The 19,007-nt window shown below is 30.2% G+C and overlaps 1 protein-coding gene across 3 annotated transcripts; it reads left to right on the forward strand.

Moving 5' to 3' along the window:
• Nucleotides 1–107: 107 nt before the first annotated feature.
• LOC112595207 (terminal nucleotidyltransferase 5C) lies at nt 108–17,549 on the forward strand. 3 transcript variants are annotated; one of them, XM_025340332.1, is made up of 2 exons: nt 108–651; nt 15,045–17,549. In XM_025340332.1, exons 1-2 carry the CDS (start codon nt 514–516, stop codon nt 16,347–16,349), a joined length of 1,443 nt encoding a protein of 480 aa, XP_025196117.1. In that variant the 5' UTR covers nt 108–513; the 3' UTR covers nt 16,350–17,549. The 3 variants fall into 3 exon arrangements, with proteins under 3 accessions (XP_025196117.1, XP_025196118.1, XP_025196119.1); XM_025340333.1 differs by lacking the exon at nt 108–651 and adding an exon at nt 12,369–12,773; XM_025340334.1 differs by lacking the exon at nt 108–651 and adding an exon at nt 13,194–13,388.
• The last annotated feature ends 1,458 nt before the right edge of the window (nt 17,550–19,007 follow it).

Below are 19,007 nucleotides of genomic sequence, written 5' to 3' on the forward strand. Positions count from 1 at the left end.
TCACGTATCGGTACTGAATAGTGAACTTCCTTATCTATTGTCACAAACATACGGCCTACGATGGAAAACTGGCAACGTCGCGTACTCCTCCACCATCAAAATACGAGTACGTTAGGTCGACCACAAGCTGCGCCAATCGAAGCCGTCGCAGCCGGTGAACAGCGCAATGCCAGTATTCCGGACGTTTTTTTCAAACGAAAAAAGAACGACATCGAAGATAAAAGTTTGTCGATTGACGAGTGACGACCGCAACACTCGGACTTTTGTACTTCATTGCGATTGTAATTTTCGTAGTCGTTGCCACAAAACCGTGTTTGTCCAAAAATTATTGTTTTAATTAATTAACCTTTTGTTTTTGTCGTTTTATTTTTACACACTACCTACTCGACATTACTTTTATAAATTTAAATAATTTAATAATTTAATCGAACCTCATAACTCTGTAATCGTCGGCCGTCTCTAGCTTTTATTCCCTCAGACTGACGTGCATTGTTTCCATCAGAATATAACAATATGTGGAATGACGGTTACCATCATCACAGTTGCAACAGAAACGGTATCTGTTCATTCTACAGAAGGAGGCACGTATACCAGGACTTTCAGTCGAAAATGAAATCCGTCGAACAAGGCACGCCGTTACCTATAATGCAGGTCAGTATGACATGTGATAATAATAATTGTATAATTATTAATTACTAATCAGTAATAAGTATAATATGTGCGGATGGTTGGCGGGCGGAATATTATTTTCGTAAAATGTTCTATTAACATATTTGGATAATTATTGTTCGTACACCATCGGCATTACCAAGTTTGGTTCTGTCCGGGGGCAGACCACCGCGGACCGGTTACAATGACTGGGTCGTGAAGTGATTTACTTGGTGGGAGGTTAGTACGAGTAGGCGTTTATAAGCAGTTTTCGCTTTCCTTCTCCTTTTTCTAGTTTACAAGTTCTATTTGTAGTTCTGCGAGTCCGGGTTTTCACATGTTTTTCCAAATATTATTAATTATTATTTTAGTCGTCACTACAATAATATTATGCTAACGTCATTCGTTCTCTAATAAATAATAGAATTATATTTTAATTATTGTTCATTTATTGTTATTGTTGTTTCCAGTCACTACGGACGAATCAAAATATATTTATTTGTGCTATTATTTTTTATTTTTCACAGTGGTCACGTCTAAAAAACTAGTCAGACCCTAGCGAATAACAACAGGTCATAATGATTAGTCGTGTCGTACCTTCACCATTTTTATAGACCACGACAATACGTACATTAATAAAGAAAATATATTCAAAATAAACATTAACTATATTATTTTACGTTAAATAACGTTACGATTAACTAAATAATTATACAGTGGAACCTCGATAACTCGAACTTCTATAAGTCGAATTTTCGATAACTCGAAAGAATGTCTTGGCCCCTACTTTATAACATATCATATGTGTAACCTCTGAAAGTCGAATTTTTGATAACTTGAATTTTTTTTTCGCCCCCAACCGATTCGAGTTATCGAGGTTCCACTGTATTAACAAATAATTTCAAATTTTTGTATTTCGGTAGTTAGTGATTTATTCATAATATTATAATACCGTTGCAAAACCATTCATATTCTGTGGTAAAACTATCACTGATATCAGTTGATGCATTTCAAATGTGATAAGAACTATACGTTTTTACAATTCATACAGTACGTCGTGTTTGATTTAATATTTATATTTTCATTTTAAAGTCGTTAATAATATAATGTAGGTAATGCTCTCACACATATTCACGATAGGAATCCTATACATGGGCACATGGCTGGGTCATTTTTGATTAAAAACGAAAGAAGTTATTTATGAATAGGTCAAATTGTTTTCAGTTTATGTAGGTACTTACACAAATTTAAATAAAAATACTTTGTCGTGAATCTTAATCAAATTCTTGCCTCGAGAGACAGCCTGTTTTAGTTTACTGTTTAACTGATGCACAATGAACCGCTAATAATCCTTGAATGTTAGGTTAAGTGAAATTACGAGCTTTGAAGTACACATTTTTAATTAATATCGTACTGCGATTAATGTGTGTTTCATGTAATTTAAATTCAATTTTTTGAAATAAGTAGATTATTTAATAGTATTTTAGTAATACTTTGTAATATAATATATATATTTACTCAGTAAATTGTAGCTTTATAAAAATTAAATTTCCATAAATTACGTTCATTGTACATACATTGTTACTAAAAAAAATTGTAGGAAAATTTCTAGTTATCCCCCTTTTAAAATGTTGGATTATGAGATCTTTTCTTTTAATATTTAGTAAAGCAATCCCTATCCCATAATTAAAAAACTCAACTTCGAATATTTTTTTACGTCAATAATTACCGTGAATTTGCGTAACCTATTTCAACAAAGTACACCGAGAGTTCTATTTTTCAAATGTGCTATTGAAAAATAAGCTAGATTAGATTTATCTCATACTGCTACTGAAATACAATCTACGTGTGTTTATGATGTTAAGTAATAGTTTGTCGTCATTTTGTTTCGTATTGGAACCAATTTTGTAATTACATCCTCCATTGTTTTGTTAAATTTATTTCCTAAATTATTATTATACATTGTCAAAGAAGAGGAATTTTTCTATAATAAACCACCACATGTGGGAAAAACACATTAAAATTACTTCTTCGAGATATATGTGTAATCTATAATTATAAATGTTCACTAATTTATTTTTTCGTGAAGATTTCTATTAGTAAAGGATCATTTTTACCTACCAAGTAATACTTACTACATTATAGCCAGTTAAGATCTACTTGTAAAACTTTATAAACTAACTGATCATAATAATTATTGGAGAAAAGAATAAATACAAATGTATTTTAATACAGTCATATACCTACTTTTATTGGTTATTTTTTTGTTTTTCTTTAACGGTTTAAATTGGGTAGTAAAAAGATTTAGAATCACATTTTTACTATCTATGTTAATCCAATGAAATATAATGAAACTTGAAAAACTTATAAAAAAGTTTTAAATTTTCAGAAGTAGCAATACTTATTATATATCTCTTACTTTTTTAAATTATTGACATTTTGAATGAAAATTACTTGATAAAAATGAAGAAGAATTCTAGATCTATCCACACTCTTAGTTATATTAAAAATTTAATGGTTGTGTATTAAAATTATTTTTCATTTATAATTCCTAATCCAAAGTTTGTAGTATATTTTCAAATTCAAGTTTTGTAATTTTGATTGTTTTGAATAAATAGGATAAATAAACACAGTATTACTAATAAGTAGATTAGTAGTTTGGCTATTCACATCAATAATTAATTTAGCTTCTTAAATAATTTTTTTAACTTTTTAAAGTAAAAAATATATATTAATAAAATAATTCTTTTTTCAATAAAAACAAAAAAAATTTTAAATTTGCTGATGGGTTTAGTCTATGCTGACAATACAACATAGAAATATTAGCGATTTCATGTTGTTATTTTTTAAATTAACGTAAGTATAAATCGGCAACAAATTAGAAATTTAGCACTTACATTGAGAACGGTAAATATTTATTAGGTATGTAAAATTTTTGTTTTGTTTTTTTTTTTTAGGACAGGGAACTGTAGTACTATATAGTCAAAACAAAGTCGTGATTTTATTCTTATTAGTTACATTTATTTATTTTAAAACACATAAAGGTTGATTAAACAAAAAATAGTTTGCTTTAGATATTACTATAATCGTATATTTAACTTGTACGAAAAAAAGCTCATTTCACCGTCAAGTTACCTTGAATCAAAATGTTAAATTTTAAAAATTTCATTTTACGAGTTGTCGTATACTTAGACTTTTTATATATAAATACTGTAATAAAATAGAATAATTTATCAACTTAGTCTCGCAAATCTTATACATTATTTGTTATTAAAAATATAAAATATTGATTTTTAATACATCATTCCTGATTTAGATACTAGAATATTGGTTCATGTTGGTTAGAGTAGTACTAGGTACGCAATTATATATGGACTTACTTATAACTGTTAAATTAGTTTTGGAGAATATCATAAATACCTATTTACTCATTTTTATTTTCACGAGATTTACATAGTTTTTATGTATAAATATTTTAGTTTTAAGTTTTTTTGATTTTTAAACTAGGTATCAAAATTACATAAAATCGATTTATTAGTCTGATGTAAGCCAGGTATAACATATTAGAAAACAAATAAAAAAACATTTGAATTATTCTTAGTTCTATTTTTATAGATTGTCTGTATACACGTTAGCGTAAACACGTATATTTAGGTACACCACTTAACCAATGTTGCTATAGTAAATTTGGCAAATTATCGAGGGACAGCTATGAATATTATGTATTAGCATACCTCATATGTTATTTAAACTACTATTTCATCAAATGCCATGACCTCTAGTTTAGCTCAGTATTAAACGATATCTACTTAAAATTTTAATAATGTTTCTATTTTATTTGTCTACTATTGGTTAAAGTTCTAATAGTTTAATGTTTAAATTATTTTACATTGAAAGTTTAACCTTTAAGGTAGAAGTTGTATAGATTTAAGATAATAACTAGGATTAATACCTATTATTTATTTTATTACATATTTCTTTTTATATTATATGAATATTATACATACCACATTATAATTATATGCTCTCTGTAAAAAGTTTTTGCTGGGAAATGAGTACCTACTATAGTGGCTTAGTTCAATTATCACCACTAAAAAATAAATATGCAAAATCTAATACCTAGTAGTACATTACTGTTCACTTCTAAATAGTTATACTAAATATTTTATAGAGTTTGAAAATATAATATACGAGGATCTAATGTAATGCTGTTCTTTGTGGTATACCCTAGTTGAACTTAGCAGAGTCATTTATATTATTGTTCATTTTTATTGCTTTAGGAAATAGATATAATTTGAACCAATACCAAAACACATTTTTAATTGTTTTAAGTTATTTATTATGTAATGAATTTGAGACGATAATTTGTCAAGTGTTTTAAAAAGAAAAATTGTTTAGTAGTTTTTGTTTTTCATCTATGTTATAAAATGTGGTAGTCATGCACAGTTTAATCAGGTTTAATCCTGTTTATATAGTCCATATAAACGCAAACTGTGGTAAATGAGATAAACTTAAATTGGTTAGTTATCATTATAGACATACAATAAATCACTTTTAAATGCGTTATATTAGCTATGATTAATATCGTTTAAAAAAAATATATACCTAAACCCTTATTTTATTAAAAAAGTTCAATTATGTATTTTTCTAGAAGCTTTTATAATTTTAACCGCACCTATATTATATTGATTGTTTACCTTGTGTACTTATTATACTGAAGTTTATTCGAGACGTTCCACATTAGGAAAAAAACGTAATATTACGTTGTTTTTGGCAGATCTGTGTTGTACCCAATGACGCAGTAAGGTCATTCCATCGGAAATTCGTTTTTATTCGCGGGACCTCGATTGTAATAAATGCACGTAAATAACAGGTATTTAATACATTCTCTATAGAATTGAGTTATTACAATACGTATACTAAATTGAAAGTTTCAAACTTATTTTAATGATAAAATTTTTACTAAGAATATCACTGATAAAGTAAAAAATTATAATTTATGTATTTAATAATATTATACATCTATCATTTTTACATAACAATTACTATTATAAAAGTACATATAAAATAAATTAATTGCTATAAAAATTAAAACTTGTACGTACAGTAAAACTTGAAGTTAACATATTAAAGTTTAAATGTTAAATAAATTTTGCTATTTTCATTTATAAACATAATACTTAAAGTTAGTGGTTTTAAAATTGTTACAACTCAGATGTACGCCACCGGAAAGAAAACGGGTCATCTCATTCCGATTAACGTTCTTTAGAAGTTTTTCACCCACTTCTTAAACAGTTCCTTATATATATATTGATAATGAAAAGACAGCGGGGAAAGTATCATCAAAAGGTTTAAATGAGTTTTATTTTCTATGACGCCCACACATATTTTAGATGCCCAACTCCATATTTGATAATAATGTTTGACTATAACATTTTAAATTTAAGCTGATATATTTAACATAAATTAACTCATCTTTGTTATTGTACTTAAAATAATATAAACAAAATTGTATGACTATATAAAAATATAATGTACCTAGTTTGAAATATGTCAAAAAAAAATTTTTAAAAAAGTGGTTTTTGAATTTTTCTTTTCCCTAAATTCAAATTTATAAAAATAAATATTTCATGTTTAAATTTTAGAATATCCTTATGCAACACTAAATATTCATAGGAGATAGTCGCAATAATAAAAACCTTTACCACCAATTACATCAATTTTGAGCCGTATAGTTAGCATGCGTTTAACCGCCGATTATACACGGGTACTGTTCAGGTATTTCGAGGCCGTGGCCATTCTCTCTTGAAAGACTAACCCACTACCCTGACATTGGTTTTTATATTAAAATATATATATATATATATAATATTTTTGTTTTTCTTCTATTTCTTAACAATTAGTGATTTATTTCAAATATTAATATACATATTACGTGTGTCTATTTATAATCTATATTATAATATTTCATTTATGTTTAAAATACATTATATGCAATATTTAATTCGTTATGTTTATTTAAGTTAGGAGTGATCGGAGATTCAGATTAATAAACCGTTCGCATATTAATTCGAACGCATGATTGTGTAATAACGCACGTTCTCCTGAAGACCTTGGTGGACACACTCTCCCCCACAATTAATCGACGGAGGAGAACCACCTTAAATGTTACCGTTGTGACGATACCAAACAGTTTTCTTTAAATGACCTAGCATGAGTCATTTGTTAGTTGTTGACAATAGGTTCGATTGAATCTAAATAATTCAGTTTACCACCTACATATTTTGTAATTTATTTGTTCTGCAATCTTAAAACTGCTGGTGTATTTTTTTATTAACTAAATTGAATAATGGATATATTATATATTTAAATATAATTAATAATGATACCTACCGGATATAAATTCAGAAATTAAACATTTTTATTATTAAAATATTGCATAAATATTTTTTTTTGCAGGTATTATTTATTTAATAAAACTACATTTTTTTTTTATTTTATGCTTCTACTAATTATACTTAGATAGTACTCATAATAATTTTTCAGAAATGAAACATTAATTTTTGAATACGTATCATTAATTTTTTATAAATGTATTATTGCTTAAAAATACAATTAGGTATTACCTATTATATATTAATATTATGATTTGATTCTTTCTGTTCATCATTGTAATTAATCTGTTTATATTTGTATTGTGTACGTCATCTCTTAATGTGACAATAGTGTTCTGCACTCGGTAGTAACATTTGTCATGCGACTGCAGAAAATAATTTTAATTGTGTTGTTTCCATCTAATGTCAAATTTTGAAAAAAAAAGTTTGTAGATAGGGTTATTATGGTTAGGTATTTTAATAATTTTTCTTTTCTTAAACTGTAATAAATACAAGCATTTGAATGTACAATGACAATACAAACATAAGTTTTTACACTCATTAATTGATTTAAAGTATTTTTTATAGTATCATTTTATTCGATATTTCATAACTTTTTTAATTATTCATTAATATAATATGTTATATTTTTGTAAGGTACACATTTGTGTATTAATGTACATGTAATTTCAATGAAAATAAATTCAAATTCAATTCTCGCATTGAAAGTGTTACTAATGGGTGGCTGCTTTCCTAAAAAATGTCACGTATTATATATAAATGTTATTAAGGATATAATGTATTTTTTTTCTAAAATTGGTATATAACTAATCTGTATCAGATCTACTTATTGTGCCCAACTGGTATAGGTTGTAGATTGCACTTAAAAAAATAAATAATACTTATTAAAAATTTTGTTCCGATAAATTATTGTCTTTGGAGTTTCGACTGCACTTTAATAATACATTTTTGTGTTATGTTAAATATTTGCACTATGTAAACATATATTGTATAAACTAAACTACAATTATTTAATATCTATTTCAGTCTTTAGAACATATCCCATTTAATATTTCCAAATCTATTTTTAAGGCACTCCAATTAAATGTTAGAAATACTATTGTTCATCATATATGTATTAAAGTATTAACCGATTCTATTATGTATTAAGAGGATCAAACCGTTATTAACGTGTAAAATTAACCACCATGAATTTTTATTTTTGTTCAACCGTGTGTTATTGGTTATTAATTATTATTGTCAATGTTTTCTGATTTGGAATACCCACTTTTTAACATTTACAATTTCAATTATTAGTCTCTCTGATTGAATTTATTTATATGTAAATCGACATTACATTAATAGATAGCAGTGGCGTATTTACAGGGGGATCAAGGGGATAAATCCCCCACCCATAGGCTGTATACACACAAATGATTATAGTCATCATATTATTTAAAAAATTATTATTATTATTATTTTATCAATAATTGATTGAATTTGCAAGAATTAAAATATTATGATATATTGTACAATATTCTCATTGGTATCTTCATTTATAAAGTCATATCCCTTCCTCTCCCATGACAAAAACTTAAATACGCCACTGATAGATAGTATTGACTCCTAACAATTAGAGGAATGTAATTTGTGTAGGTTGATACTTTTTATTTTTTATTGTCTGTTGATGTTAATACTTTCTAGTAAACAGAAAACTCTGTTTTATTTCCGTTATTAGTATATATTTTAGGAAATATAATCTATAGATTTTAATTGATTTGTTGAATAGGACAAATTAGATTTTTCTTAAGTTTATGAATGAATAATTTTCTATCATTCGACAAATATCTGAATATTCTGTATAAGTGTTAACTGGTATCTGTTATTAGATGCACTCATAGTTTAAAAACTCACTAGACTCGGAAAATATTATTTATTTTATAGTCTGCTTAATAGATGATAATGATAAAATTATGAAATCATTTTGGCTTTCTTAATATTAAAATTTTTAATTTTCTTTGAAATTCTCTTTATAAGTAAAAATAAACATTAAGAATAGTGTTAGCGTTAGGAATTTGAGTTAAGCAATTCATTCATTTTTTTCCTGAAACTTATAAGATTTATTTTATCAAAGGTAATTTGATCAAATGACTCAAATTGACGTTTCCCTCTAGGAGTAGCTAAAAAAATAATATGATCTTTTTTATTATTCCCGGTTATTTTATGGTTAACATATCAACCTGGTTTTATTTTTGGTCGAATTCATAAATATGTGAGTGAAGTTCACTAGGTGAGATAAAATAATTTGTATTTGACATTTCAACCTTGAGAACAATATTAAAACATTATTATGCAACGGTCACTAACTGAAAACAATTATTAATATTACGATTAGTCCGTGAAATATTTTGATGTCCAATATATTTCGATTTTTAATGTCTAAAAATGAAAAATATATTTTTGATATTTCTAACTTTTTAATAAAAAATAAAAATAAAATTATGCAGGTATTAGGTATATAAACAATTGTGCTTAATTTTGAAATTTTTATTTGGCTTTTTTAGATTTTTGTAAATTTAAGCATATTTTTAAAAGAATTGACTATTTAATTATGAATTTTCTGGTTTTTTGTTTATGGTTGGTTTTACAAATTATAATAATTATAGGTTATCTATTTTTATTTGTTTTTTTCTCATATTTAGTAAGTGTACCCTTTGTATACCACATTAAAACTTAATATACATTTTATTATGTGCTAAATTGTAATTAATGAATTTTTTGACACCTATACATGTTTACATAATTTAATATTAATTTAGTTATTATTGTTCAAAAGTGCATTGGGATTTAAAATTTTAAGCATTATAAATAGTATATTTTGTAAATTAATTTTGACCATAGAAATATAAACATATATATTTTATGTACATGAGGTTTTTGTACATTTGAATAAAAATTTAAAATTTTTACAATTTTTATAAGTAAACACATCTGAATTGAATGGTAAATATTCGTTGATTAATCATTATTACTCAACAAAGACATTTTTAAATTAGGGTTATCGAATATAATGACCAGGAGTAGCATTATGAAACGTTTGAAGACTTAATTAAATTGAATTTGACCTGATTACTCATGTAAAAGTATCATCACAAATCATTTTAAATATCTCATACCTTAAGAAATATATTTGAAAGTCACAGATAATTCAATGTTTACCAATTAATTTAAATATAAATCTGTTCTTGAATACTCATAAGGCATAAAATAATTGTCTATTCACACTTATTATGTATAATTTATTTATCTCTCCCACAGCTTAGAAATATATTCATTTACATTAGACGTTTAATATTTCATAAATATCTATCAAAAGTATAATATTTTAAATTAGTGTTTTTTTATATATATAAATCAAGACATCTTTACATTCTAAGTCTTAATACTATTATAAGCTGTTAGTTAATTATATACGTGTTTAAATAATAATAAAATTTACAACAGCCATATTACAATAATTTATTAATAATAATTAAGTAGACAAATCTTAGATTTTTAGCATATTAATTTTATTATGTATAAAAAATAAATTTTGGGGTTTTTATTAAATTAAAAAAAAAAAAGAATAAAATATACATCACTGATCGAGAAATTCAACAAAATTAATATTTTAATAAATCAATCTTAAAATTATTATAAAAAAGATAACAGTTGAATAGTAAAGAGTTAATTCAAATGCACATTTAAGGAATTTTGGAATATAGCTCCCGACCCGAATGGTTGTGTTGCCTATGACGTAGTTCTCGTCGTTCAAATGACGTCATATCGTCTGACGCCCACGCTACTCCCGTTGGCGTCAGACCATTTGGGATTATAATAAAAAAAAAAAGGATGGAATACATAAACCACCACTATTCCTCTTCATCCCTATTCATTCCTTTCCCTCCTTCATTAAACGAAGCGCATTTTTGATGCTTACGTCACTGTTCTCCATTATATTTCGTTGGTGTTTCTAGAATGTATTCAAAAATATTGTAATGATAAAATTATTAAAATACAATACACACGAATACCATATGATGTTGGTTATTAGTTAATAGTACCTTGATAAATGATTAAATAACTGTGTGTGACTTTTGACCTGTTATCACGTAAATTGATCGCTGTAACAAGTTAAAAACCAAGTTTTATCCCGCCGAAATAATTTTAGATTATACCACTTCAAATTTGTTTTAATCTAAATAATACAATTTGTATAATTAAAAGACGCTTGTTTTCGAGTCTTTTAACAAAAAGTTAATTGACATATTTTTAAATTAATATTAAGTTAATTAAATTTTAAATTTAAGTATTGAAGTTTATTTGTACTAAATTATATAAAATACCATTTTAGATTTATACATTTGTATTGATATAATGTTATGACGTAGTTTAATGTTTAACATTTACTTTTAACTAAAATAACTGTCTATTACCATTATTTGTACAGCTTACTTATTTTGATTTAAAAACATTTTATGTTGTATAGGCACCTTAAGAAGATTTATTACGAAAACGAATAATACAAAATCGTTAAAACATTAATTAGATTTTTTTGCGCTTATGATAAATTGTAATTTATAATCGATGCGACAGCGCCGTGTTATATACAAACATTCGAAATTGACTACACAACAGATGCATGTTAAGGCATTTTTACTGGGGTGATTGGACAATATTTTTATAGATCTTCGACGGCAGGAGGTTAGGAGGTAAAAAAAAAAAAAAAGAAACGGAAATAATTATTAAACATTATCTTCTTCAATATTATGGAAATTATAATTATTTTTTTTTTTTTTGCAATTATGTAATGGACAAAGTCAAGTTTCACAGATCAATCGGTCTTAACCCCGCTAACCCGTTTTTACTCTTTCAACCACCCTATTCACACCCACGTCCCACGTTTGATAATTATTGTTTTATAGCCGCCGCGTAACGATGGGTAGCTCGCAGTGGTATGTATTGCACTAGACAGTGCCTGCCGTTGGCGTATAAAGCGGAAAGACTTATCTAGTAATTAGATATACGGCTGGTATTTATTTTTTCTGGCATCGCCGCTCTACCGTTTCGCCTTGCCCTTTGAACGATATTTTTAGACCGTGCGCGGTAACACCCGCGTGGCCGGCACCGTTTGGTCGCCGACTAAGATTCGCGTACAATAATTACCGGTCCACACGGTAAATACCAAACGCGGCGGCGGCGGTAACCTGACCGTTTGTGGTGGTGGCGGTGGTGGCGGTGGTGTCGTCGCTGTCGTCAGCACTGCAATGGTTCGGGTGGGGGATCAGCGCGCGGGTCGTCGCCGGCGACGACTGATCGCGGATCGGCCGTGCCGCGGCAGTAGTTCCGTTCTGTTTGCGGTGTCTGATCGTCACGACGTGTGTGCGCGCGCCCTCCGGTACGCTCGTCGCCAAGTAGCCGCTGCTGCTGCTGCTACCGCTGCTGTGTCGTCGCCGACTCGTATTTTTACGTGTTTCGCCGTCGTCAGTGATCCGAGTCGCGTGTGGTGCGTTCATTAAATTGACGTTATTTTTGCCGATCAAAAACATCTAACCACCGCGCACCGGTGCAGGAGGAGGTTAAGTGTGGGCTCTTTACTTACTCTCTGCTCCTCGTCGAAATCGTGTGCTGTTCACGCTTGCCAGAATTCGCTTCAAAGTTGCCACTAGGACTGGGGCGCGTTGTACGATGGAAAAAGACCTTTACCTCAAAGTACGATGATTTAAGATTTTAAGCTATTGCATAGCATTTATTTGTTTTTTTTTTCATTTTCAAATTCACGTCCCTCACGAATTTCGAAAAATTACAAAATATTTAAATATTATTATATTATATATTATTGTTATTACATCCATGTATGGAAATATCCGCGCACGCGGTGTCCCGTCGCCACCGACGTTATCGTCGAACGTTCGCGAAACCGCACCGTTCCCCGCAGGGCTTTTCCTCTTTCCTCTACCCCGCCGAACGCGCCGCGTAGAATGTTCCAGAAGGTTCGTCGCCGCCGCGCCCACGGTAAGCGAGCAGCTGCTGCTCTCGGATAAAACCTCGTCCTCGCCGCCCGTCGTGTTTTCCTCGGTTTTATCACTACGATAATAATAATAATAATAATAATATACTTGCAGTGGTATTGATATCGAGCGGTTTGATATTAGTGTTCTTTAATAATAATATTAACATTAACTACGTGTGTGTGTGACATATTGTTTGGTTTTATAAACGGATTGTGAATGGTCGATATTTTTTTGCCTGTGTTTTATTTTATCGGTTACCGGAAATTCGATTACGGTGATAATATTATAATCGTACCATATGCGAAGGTCGCACGTAAGTGCCTTACCATGTTTTTTGTATTTTCGTGATTTTTCCTCTATTTATCGTTGAAATGTCAAAAAAATAAATTAGCACATATGATTAGAAGAGCCTCATTGATAATTATAATTTTTTAAATCGTTTACGCTGTATAAAATAGATTAATGTTTTAACTTGATTTGAATTAGGTAGTCTAATTTCTCTATTTTATAGCAAGTATGCTATGCAAATTCTATTTCCAATTCGTTAACTGTGTAATTTTGCAGACATAAGGTTGTTTACTGTAATATACGTATTGTATAGTATATAGATAGGTATACAATCGTTTCAAAAATTCAAAAGTTGACCAAAAAAATAAAATTCTGTATCATTGCTGTCCTTGACTTTTAATGTTCTTGCTATAGGTCGATGAAGCACAATGGTCCATATTTGTTGACGTAATTCTTCAGTTCGAATTATAATTTTATGAAATTAGCCAAAATGTCTGGTAAAAACGTCGCTGTTGTTTAAAATATTCGTAGGTACCAGTCAGTTATTTATACATTTTAAATCGTATTGTTTACGACGTCGGTCTAAATAATAAAATGGCAAGTAAACAATTTGTTGAACAAATTATGAATTATTAAGCGCCGTATTATTATATTGGCTATTTTATATTATTTTATCGTGGATCTATATTTCCGCTCTATGGCATTTTTTTTGAAAAACAATATAATATCGACGTAATAATAATATTTTGATTTTGCGATCGCTTCGACAGTTTGTTGATAGAAAAAATATTCGCCAAATCTGCACGCATGTCGACTGAACGTATTTTTTTTGTCTTCCGAGCAAACGCAAATTTCGGTTGACATTACTGTGGTTGTACGTCATCGTGCGCATCATTCTCCGCGTATTTGATCGTCACAGTCGGCTGTGGTCGACGTAAGTATTAAAGTTGCTGGTAACCTATGTTGCTAATCGTGTGTCCCAAGCGGTTTGCACAGCTGTTGTACCTATAGTTATTCCCGAAGTCAACGCCTATCGTTGTCAAAACGACGTGCGTAAACATGAATCGTTAATAAATACGCGAAATAACGTGAATTGAAGTTTTCGCGCATATTTGCGTAATTGTGACTCCGACTATAATATTTAGTCGGAGTCACAATTACGTCGGATGATTTTAATCGTATTCTGATTGACTGTAGCAATCATATGGTATCATTAATATCAATGTATCATTCAATTACTAAGAGTTTCCAGAGTTGGACTTTTTTTTAGATTTTGACTTTGAGACACGTCAGACGAAACATAGGTACCTATGAACCCGCCTTAAACCTGTCGGTTTTAACTCAGTACGTCACCAATATTGTAGTACTAGTTAGTACGTATTGTGTTAGGCTTGACGACTCGACACATATGGCAACACACATGCTCCACTCGAGCAATATTTTTGAAATCGACTTTTCTTACAGTAGAATATATTACAATAGTATAACGTCGACCTTTGTTCGTTTGCCCTTGAATAACTCGCCGTTTCATGATGTAACATACGTTTGTATATCGCCTTTGAATCGACGCCGCCATGCGGTTAGGGTTTGCATGTCACAATTACATGTTATTATATTTTATAAATAGGTGTTTTCTATTCGATTCGGTTAACCGTAACTCTGCGTGTTTTTTTTTTTACAGAACGGACGTCTAAACGTTTCGACAGACTTGAATCACGTGCGACCCGCTGCCATGTTGTCCACGTGCGATGACCGCCATCGTGGGACCGCCACTACTCCGGGTAGTCGCGCGCAATCAACAGATCTCAGCCGCTTGGCCGTCTTAAGCTATGAACAGGTGGCCCGACTAAACGATGTGATGGACGAGACAGTCAGTATCCATGGCCGCGGTAATTTTCCCACGCTTGAGGTGCGCCTCCGCGACCTGGTGGCGATGGTGCGCGACCGACTGCGCGCTCAGGCCGGTCCTGAGGACGACGACGTAGCGTTCCCGACCGAACGATCTGCGGCACCGTCGCCGGGCGCCGACGACACGTGCTTTCAGGTACGGAGCATTAGACTGAACGGCGGGGCGGCTTCGCATGTATTGACCACGGATACCCAGCCATACAACGACCTGGACTTGATATTCAACATCAGCCTGACCGGAAACCGGGACTTCGACCGTGTCAAATCCGCTGTGCTCCGGGCACTGGTTGATCTGCTGCCGGAAGGCGTCAGTCGCAAGAGGATGACGCCGTGCAGCATCAAGGAGGCATACGTGAGCAAAATGGTTAAAGTGAACAAGGACGGCGACCGGTGGTCGCTGATATCGCTGGGCACGTTGCCGGGCCAGCGAAACGTCGAGCTCAAGTTTGTAGACCGGATGAAAAGGCCGTTCGAGTTCAGCGTCGATTCGTTCCAGATTGTGCTCGACTCGTTGCTGCTGTTTTACGAGTGTTCCAGCGGTGTGCCGATCAGCGAAAGCTTTTATCCGACAGTAGTCGGCGAGTCCGTGTACGGTGACTTCCGGGATGCTATGTACCACCTGGAGAACAAGCTAATCGTCACCAGGAACCCGGAAGAGATTCGGGGCGGCGGACTGCTTAAATACTGCAACCTGTTGTTACGCAACTACGCGCCTGACTACGACGGTGACGGCACCAAGAAGTTGGAGCGGTATATGTGCTCTAGGTTTTTCATTGACTTCTCCGATATACACCAGCAGCGCGCCAAGCTGGAGAACTATTTGAAAAATCACTTTTGTGCACCTCAAGAGGAATACATGAAGCTCCAGTACCTCAATGTGCTGAAACAGGTGGTTGAAGAGAGCACAGTGTGTTTGATGATACACGAGAGGCATCAGACGCTGTCGCTGATCGCAGAACTATCGTGGCGGCTAATGGCCGGTCAGGGCATGTACTACTATTACCATCCACAGCCGCAGCTGACCATGTCCATAGGACACCACAGCCAATTGCCGGCACAACTACATTGCCCTTCATAAGTGTGTTTGAATTTGATTTTTTTAAATTTTATTATTACTATTATTATTATTTTTTTTTTTTAGAAAAATGATACGTTTAACAATTTAACAACAAAATGTTCATCATATTATGTTATTTTATGTATACATGATCTCTAAAAAAACAAGTCTCTCACACTCTGCCCCGTTCGCCTGTCCCCTCCATCACAACAATTTTTTATTTGACACCCGCGTAACGGCGCCGACCCAGTGAACAAATTTTCACGTTTGTATATTGTCCGTACGACTTAAAACGATTAATCTTTGAACGTCTATTAATTTATTTAAATTGTTGTCCAATATATTTTAATAACGTGTTTGAGTGTTAGGTACGTTTTCCGTGTATAAAAATGTATTAGACTTTATGAAGTTGAACAAAAAAAAAAAAAAAATGTATACTTTCGTTACGTACTTAATTGGCCACAATTTTTTTTGCGTTTTGGCATACACCGTTGACTATTGCATATTATATATACCATATGAACCAAAAGAGTAGGGAATACATTCTGCAGTATATAGAGCGGAACGGTCAACAAATGAAACACCAAATTTATTATTGTGTTATTATTTTTTTCTAATTCAATATTTAGTTTAAAAACAAAATAATATTAATATATGTATCCATAATTCAGCAATAAATTAGACGGTTAATAATATTGTATGCATTTTATCGCAAACGTCTTATAATAATTGAGTAAAATTCGATCAGGAAATTCTTTCATAAATGTATTTATATTATTTATAGGCTAAGAAAAAACGTTTTGGGCCCGAGTATGAGAGACTTATTCTTATTATTTTCTTTTTAATATATTTGTATATATAATATACATACATACAAACAAACACACAAAACACGCGCATACTTCATGCAATTACAAATTTTTTTTTTGTTTTACTCAAGATTGGAAATATAATATATCACGCGTTCATGATTATATCTCAACCGGTGAGAGATCGTGCGTGTTGCGGGGAAAAAATTATACTGAAAAATATATATATATGATATGAACTCTAGTATACTGCGCAGAAGTTTTTAAATCGTATAATAATATATCATTCTTGTATAATATTATTTATCGTCTCCCTTACAAATATTGTGTGTGAAGTTAATCTTTTTTTATTAATTAAACTTTCCCTCTTTCTCAAAAAAAAAAAAAAAAATTAAAATAAAAAAAACCAAAAAAAATTTTTAATTAAACATCTTATTTATAACATTGCATTGTTTGTAATAAACATTCCGATTTTTAAAACGTGTAAATAATTATAATTATTATAATATTACGTCAAGGAAACACATTTACAAAAAAAAGATGAACATCTTCGTGTCGCGCGCGCGTACCATCTCTCTGCTATAGTTCGTTAACCACGCGATTATTAAAAAAACAAACAGACGGTTTTCATTTAAAGCGCGTACACTATTTGATAAATACGGATTATAATATAATTATTATATCATCCATATAATATCACGCGTGTATCGCAAGTTGTTACAATTTATTTCTTATGAAATAAGCATAAAATTATAATCGTTTATAAATATTTTTTTTATTTAAAGCTTCCAATTCAATATTTGTTCAGTATTAAAACTTTTAAAAGAGAAACTAAGTAAAATTATTTTAAAATATATATTTATCTAATGTCTTTATCGAGCAATTCTGAATGTCCTAGAGTTATACAATGTTGTGATATTATTATGTCAATCTATTATTATTATTAATTATTATTATATTATAATCATCATTATATTATATTATTATATAAATATTCTTATTATATATTATTGTTATTATAAATTTAATGTAATTTTCTTCTTGAATTATGTTGTTTTTATTGTATTATCGTCTGTGACGATATATTCTCGGTTATTGTCCGTCTGCCGAGACCTGTACGTAGTACGTACTATTAAAGGTACACATCTTCCAGTAATAATAATATTATATAATTATTATAATTGATACCCTTCCCTTTTACTTTTGTTATTTATATTATTACCAGATTTGGCGTTTAGAGTGAAACCACAATATACGCACTGTTTGTAAAAAAAAAAAAAAAAAAATGTTTATATAAAAATAATAAGGCTGACGTCTTTTTAAGTTTTTTTCTTTTATGATATTGTGTTAATGAAAAATTTAAAAGTATATTGATGATGTTTTACATATATTCAAAATATTGTTACGAAAAAGAGAACCATTAGCGTTAAATCATTTTTAAATAAAAGAATATTTTAATTATTATTAGATAGTCTTTGTTTAGTGTACTATGTAATAATATTTTAAACAAAAAATAAACCATTTTATTTGTGTAATAATTATGTTTTGTTGATTTATTGGAAATTGGAATATTTACATTTACATGTTATAGATGTTTGCATGTATACGTTTTGTTTTAAAATGAATATTGTATATCACGTTTATCACGTGCGCAACTGTGATTTTCGGTCACAGAATGAAAAATATAACTTTTGGTTGGTGAAAACTTATAGCCGGAAAATCATTAAATCTTCTACTGAAGTTATTGGGTAGGTACTATCTGTGTAAGTGTAAAATGATGAAAAAGAGAGGGGCACATATTATATTTTATAAGTCTTAACTATATATTTTATCGTCTGTAGAATGAAGGTAAACCCACGCATGAAAATTC

The sequence above is a fragment of the Melanaphis sacchari genome, unplaced genomic scaffold, assembly GCF_002803265.2.
Source record: "Melanaphis sacchari strain LSU unplaced genomic scaffold, SCAv2.0 Contig261_pilon_pilon, whole genome shotgun sequence".
NCBI classification, from domain to species: domain Eukaryota; kingdom Metazoa; phylum Arthropoda; class Insecta; order Hemiptera; family Aphididae; genus Melanaphis; species Melanaphis sacchari.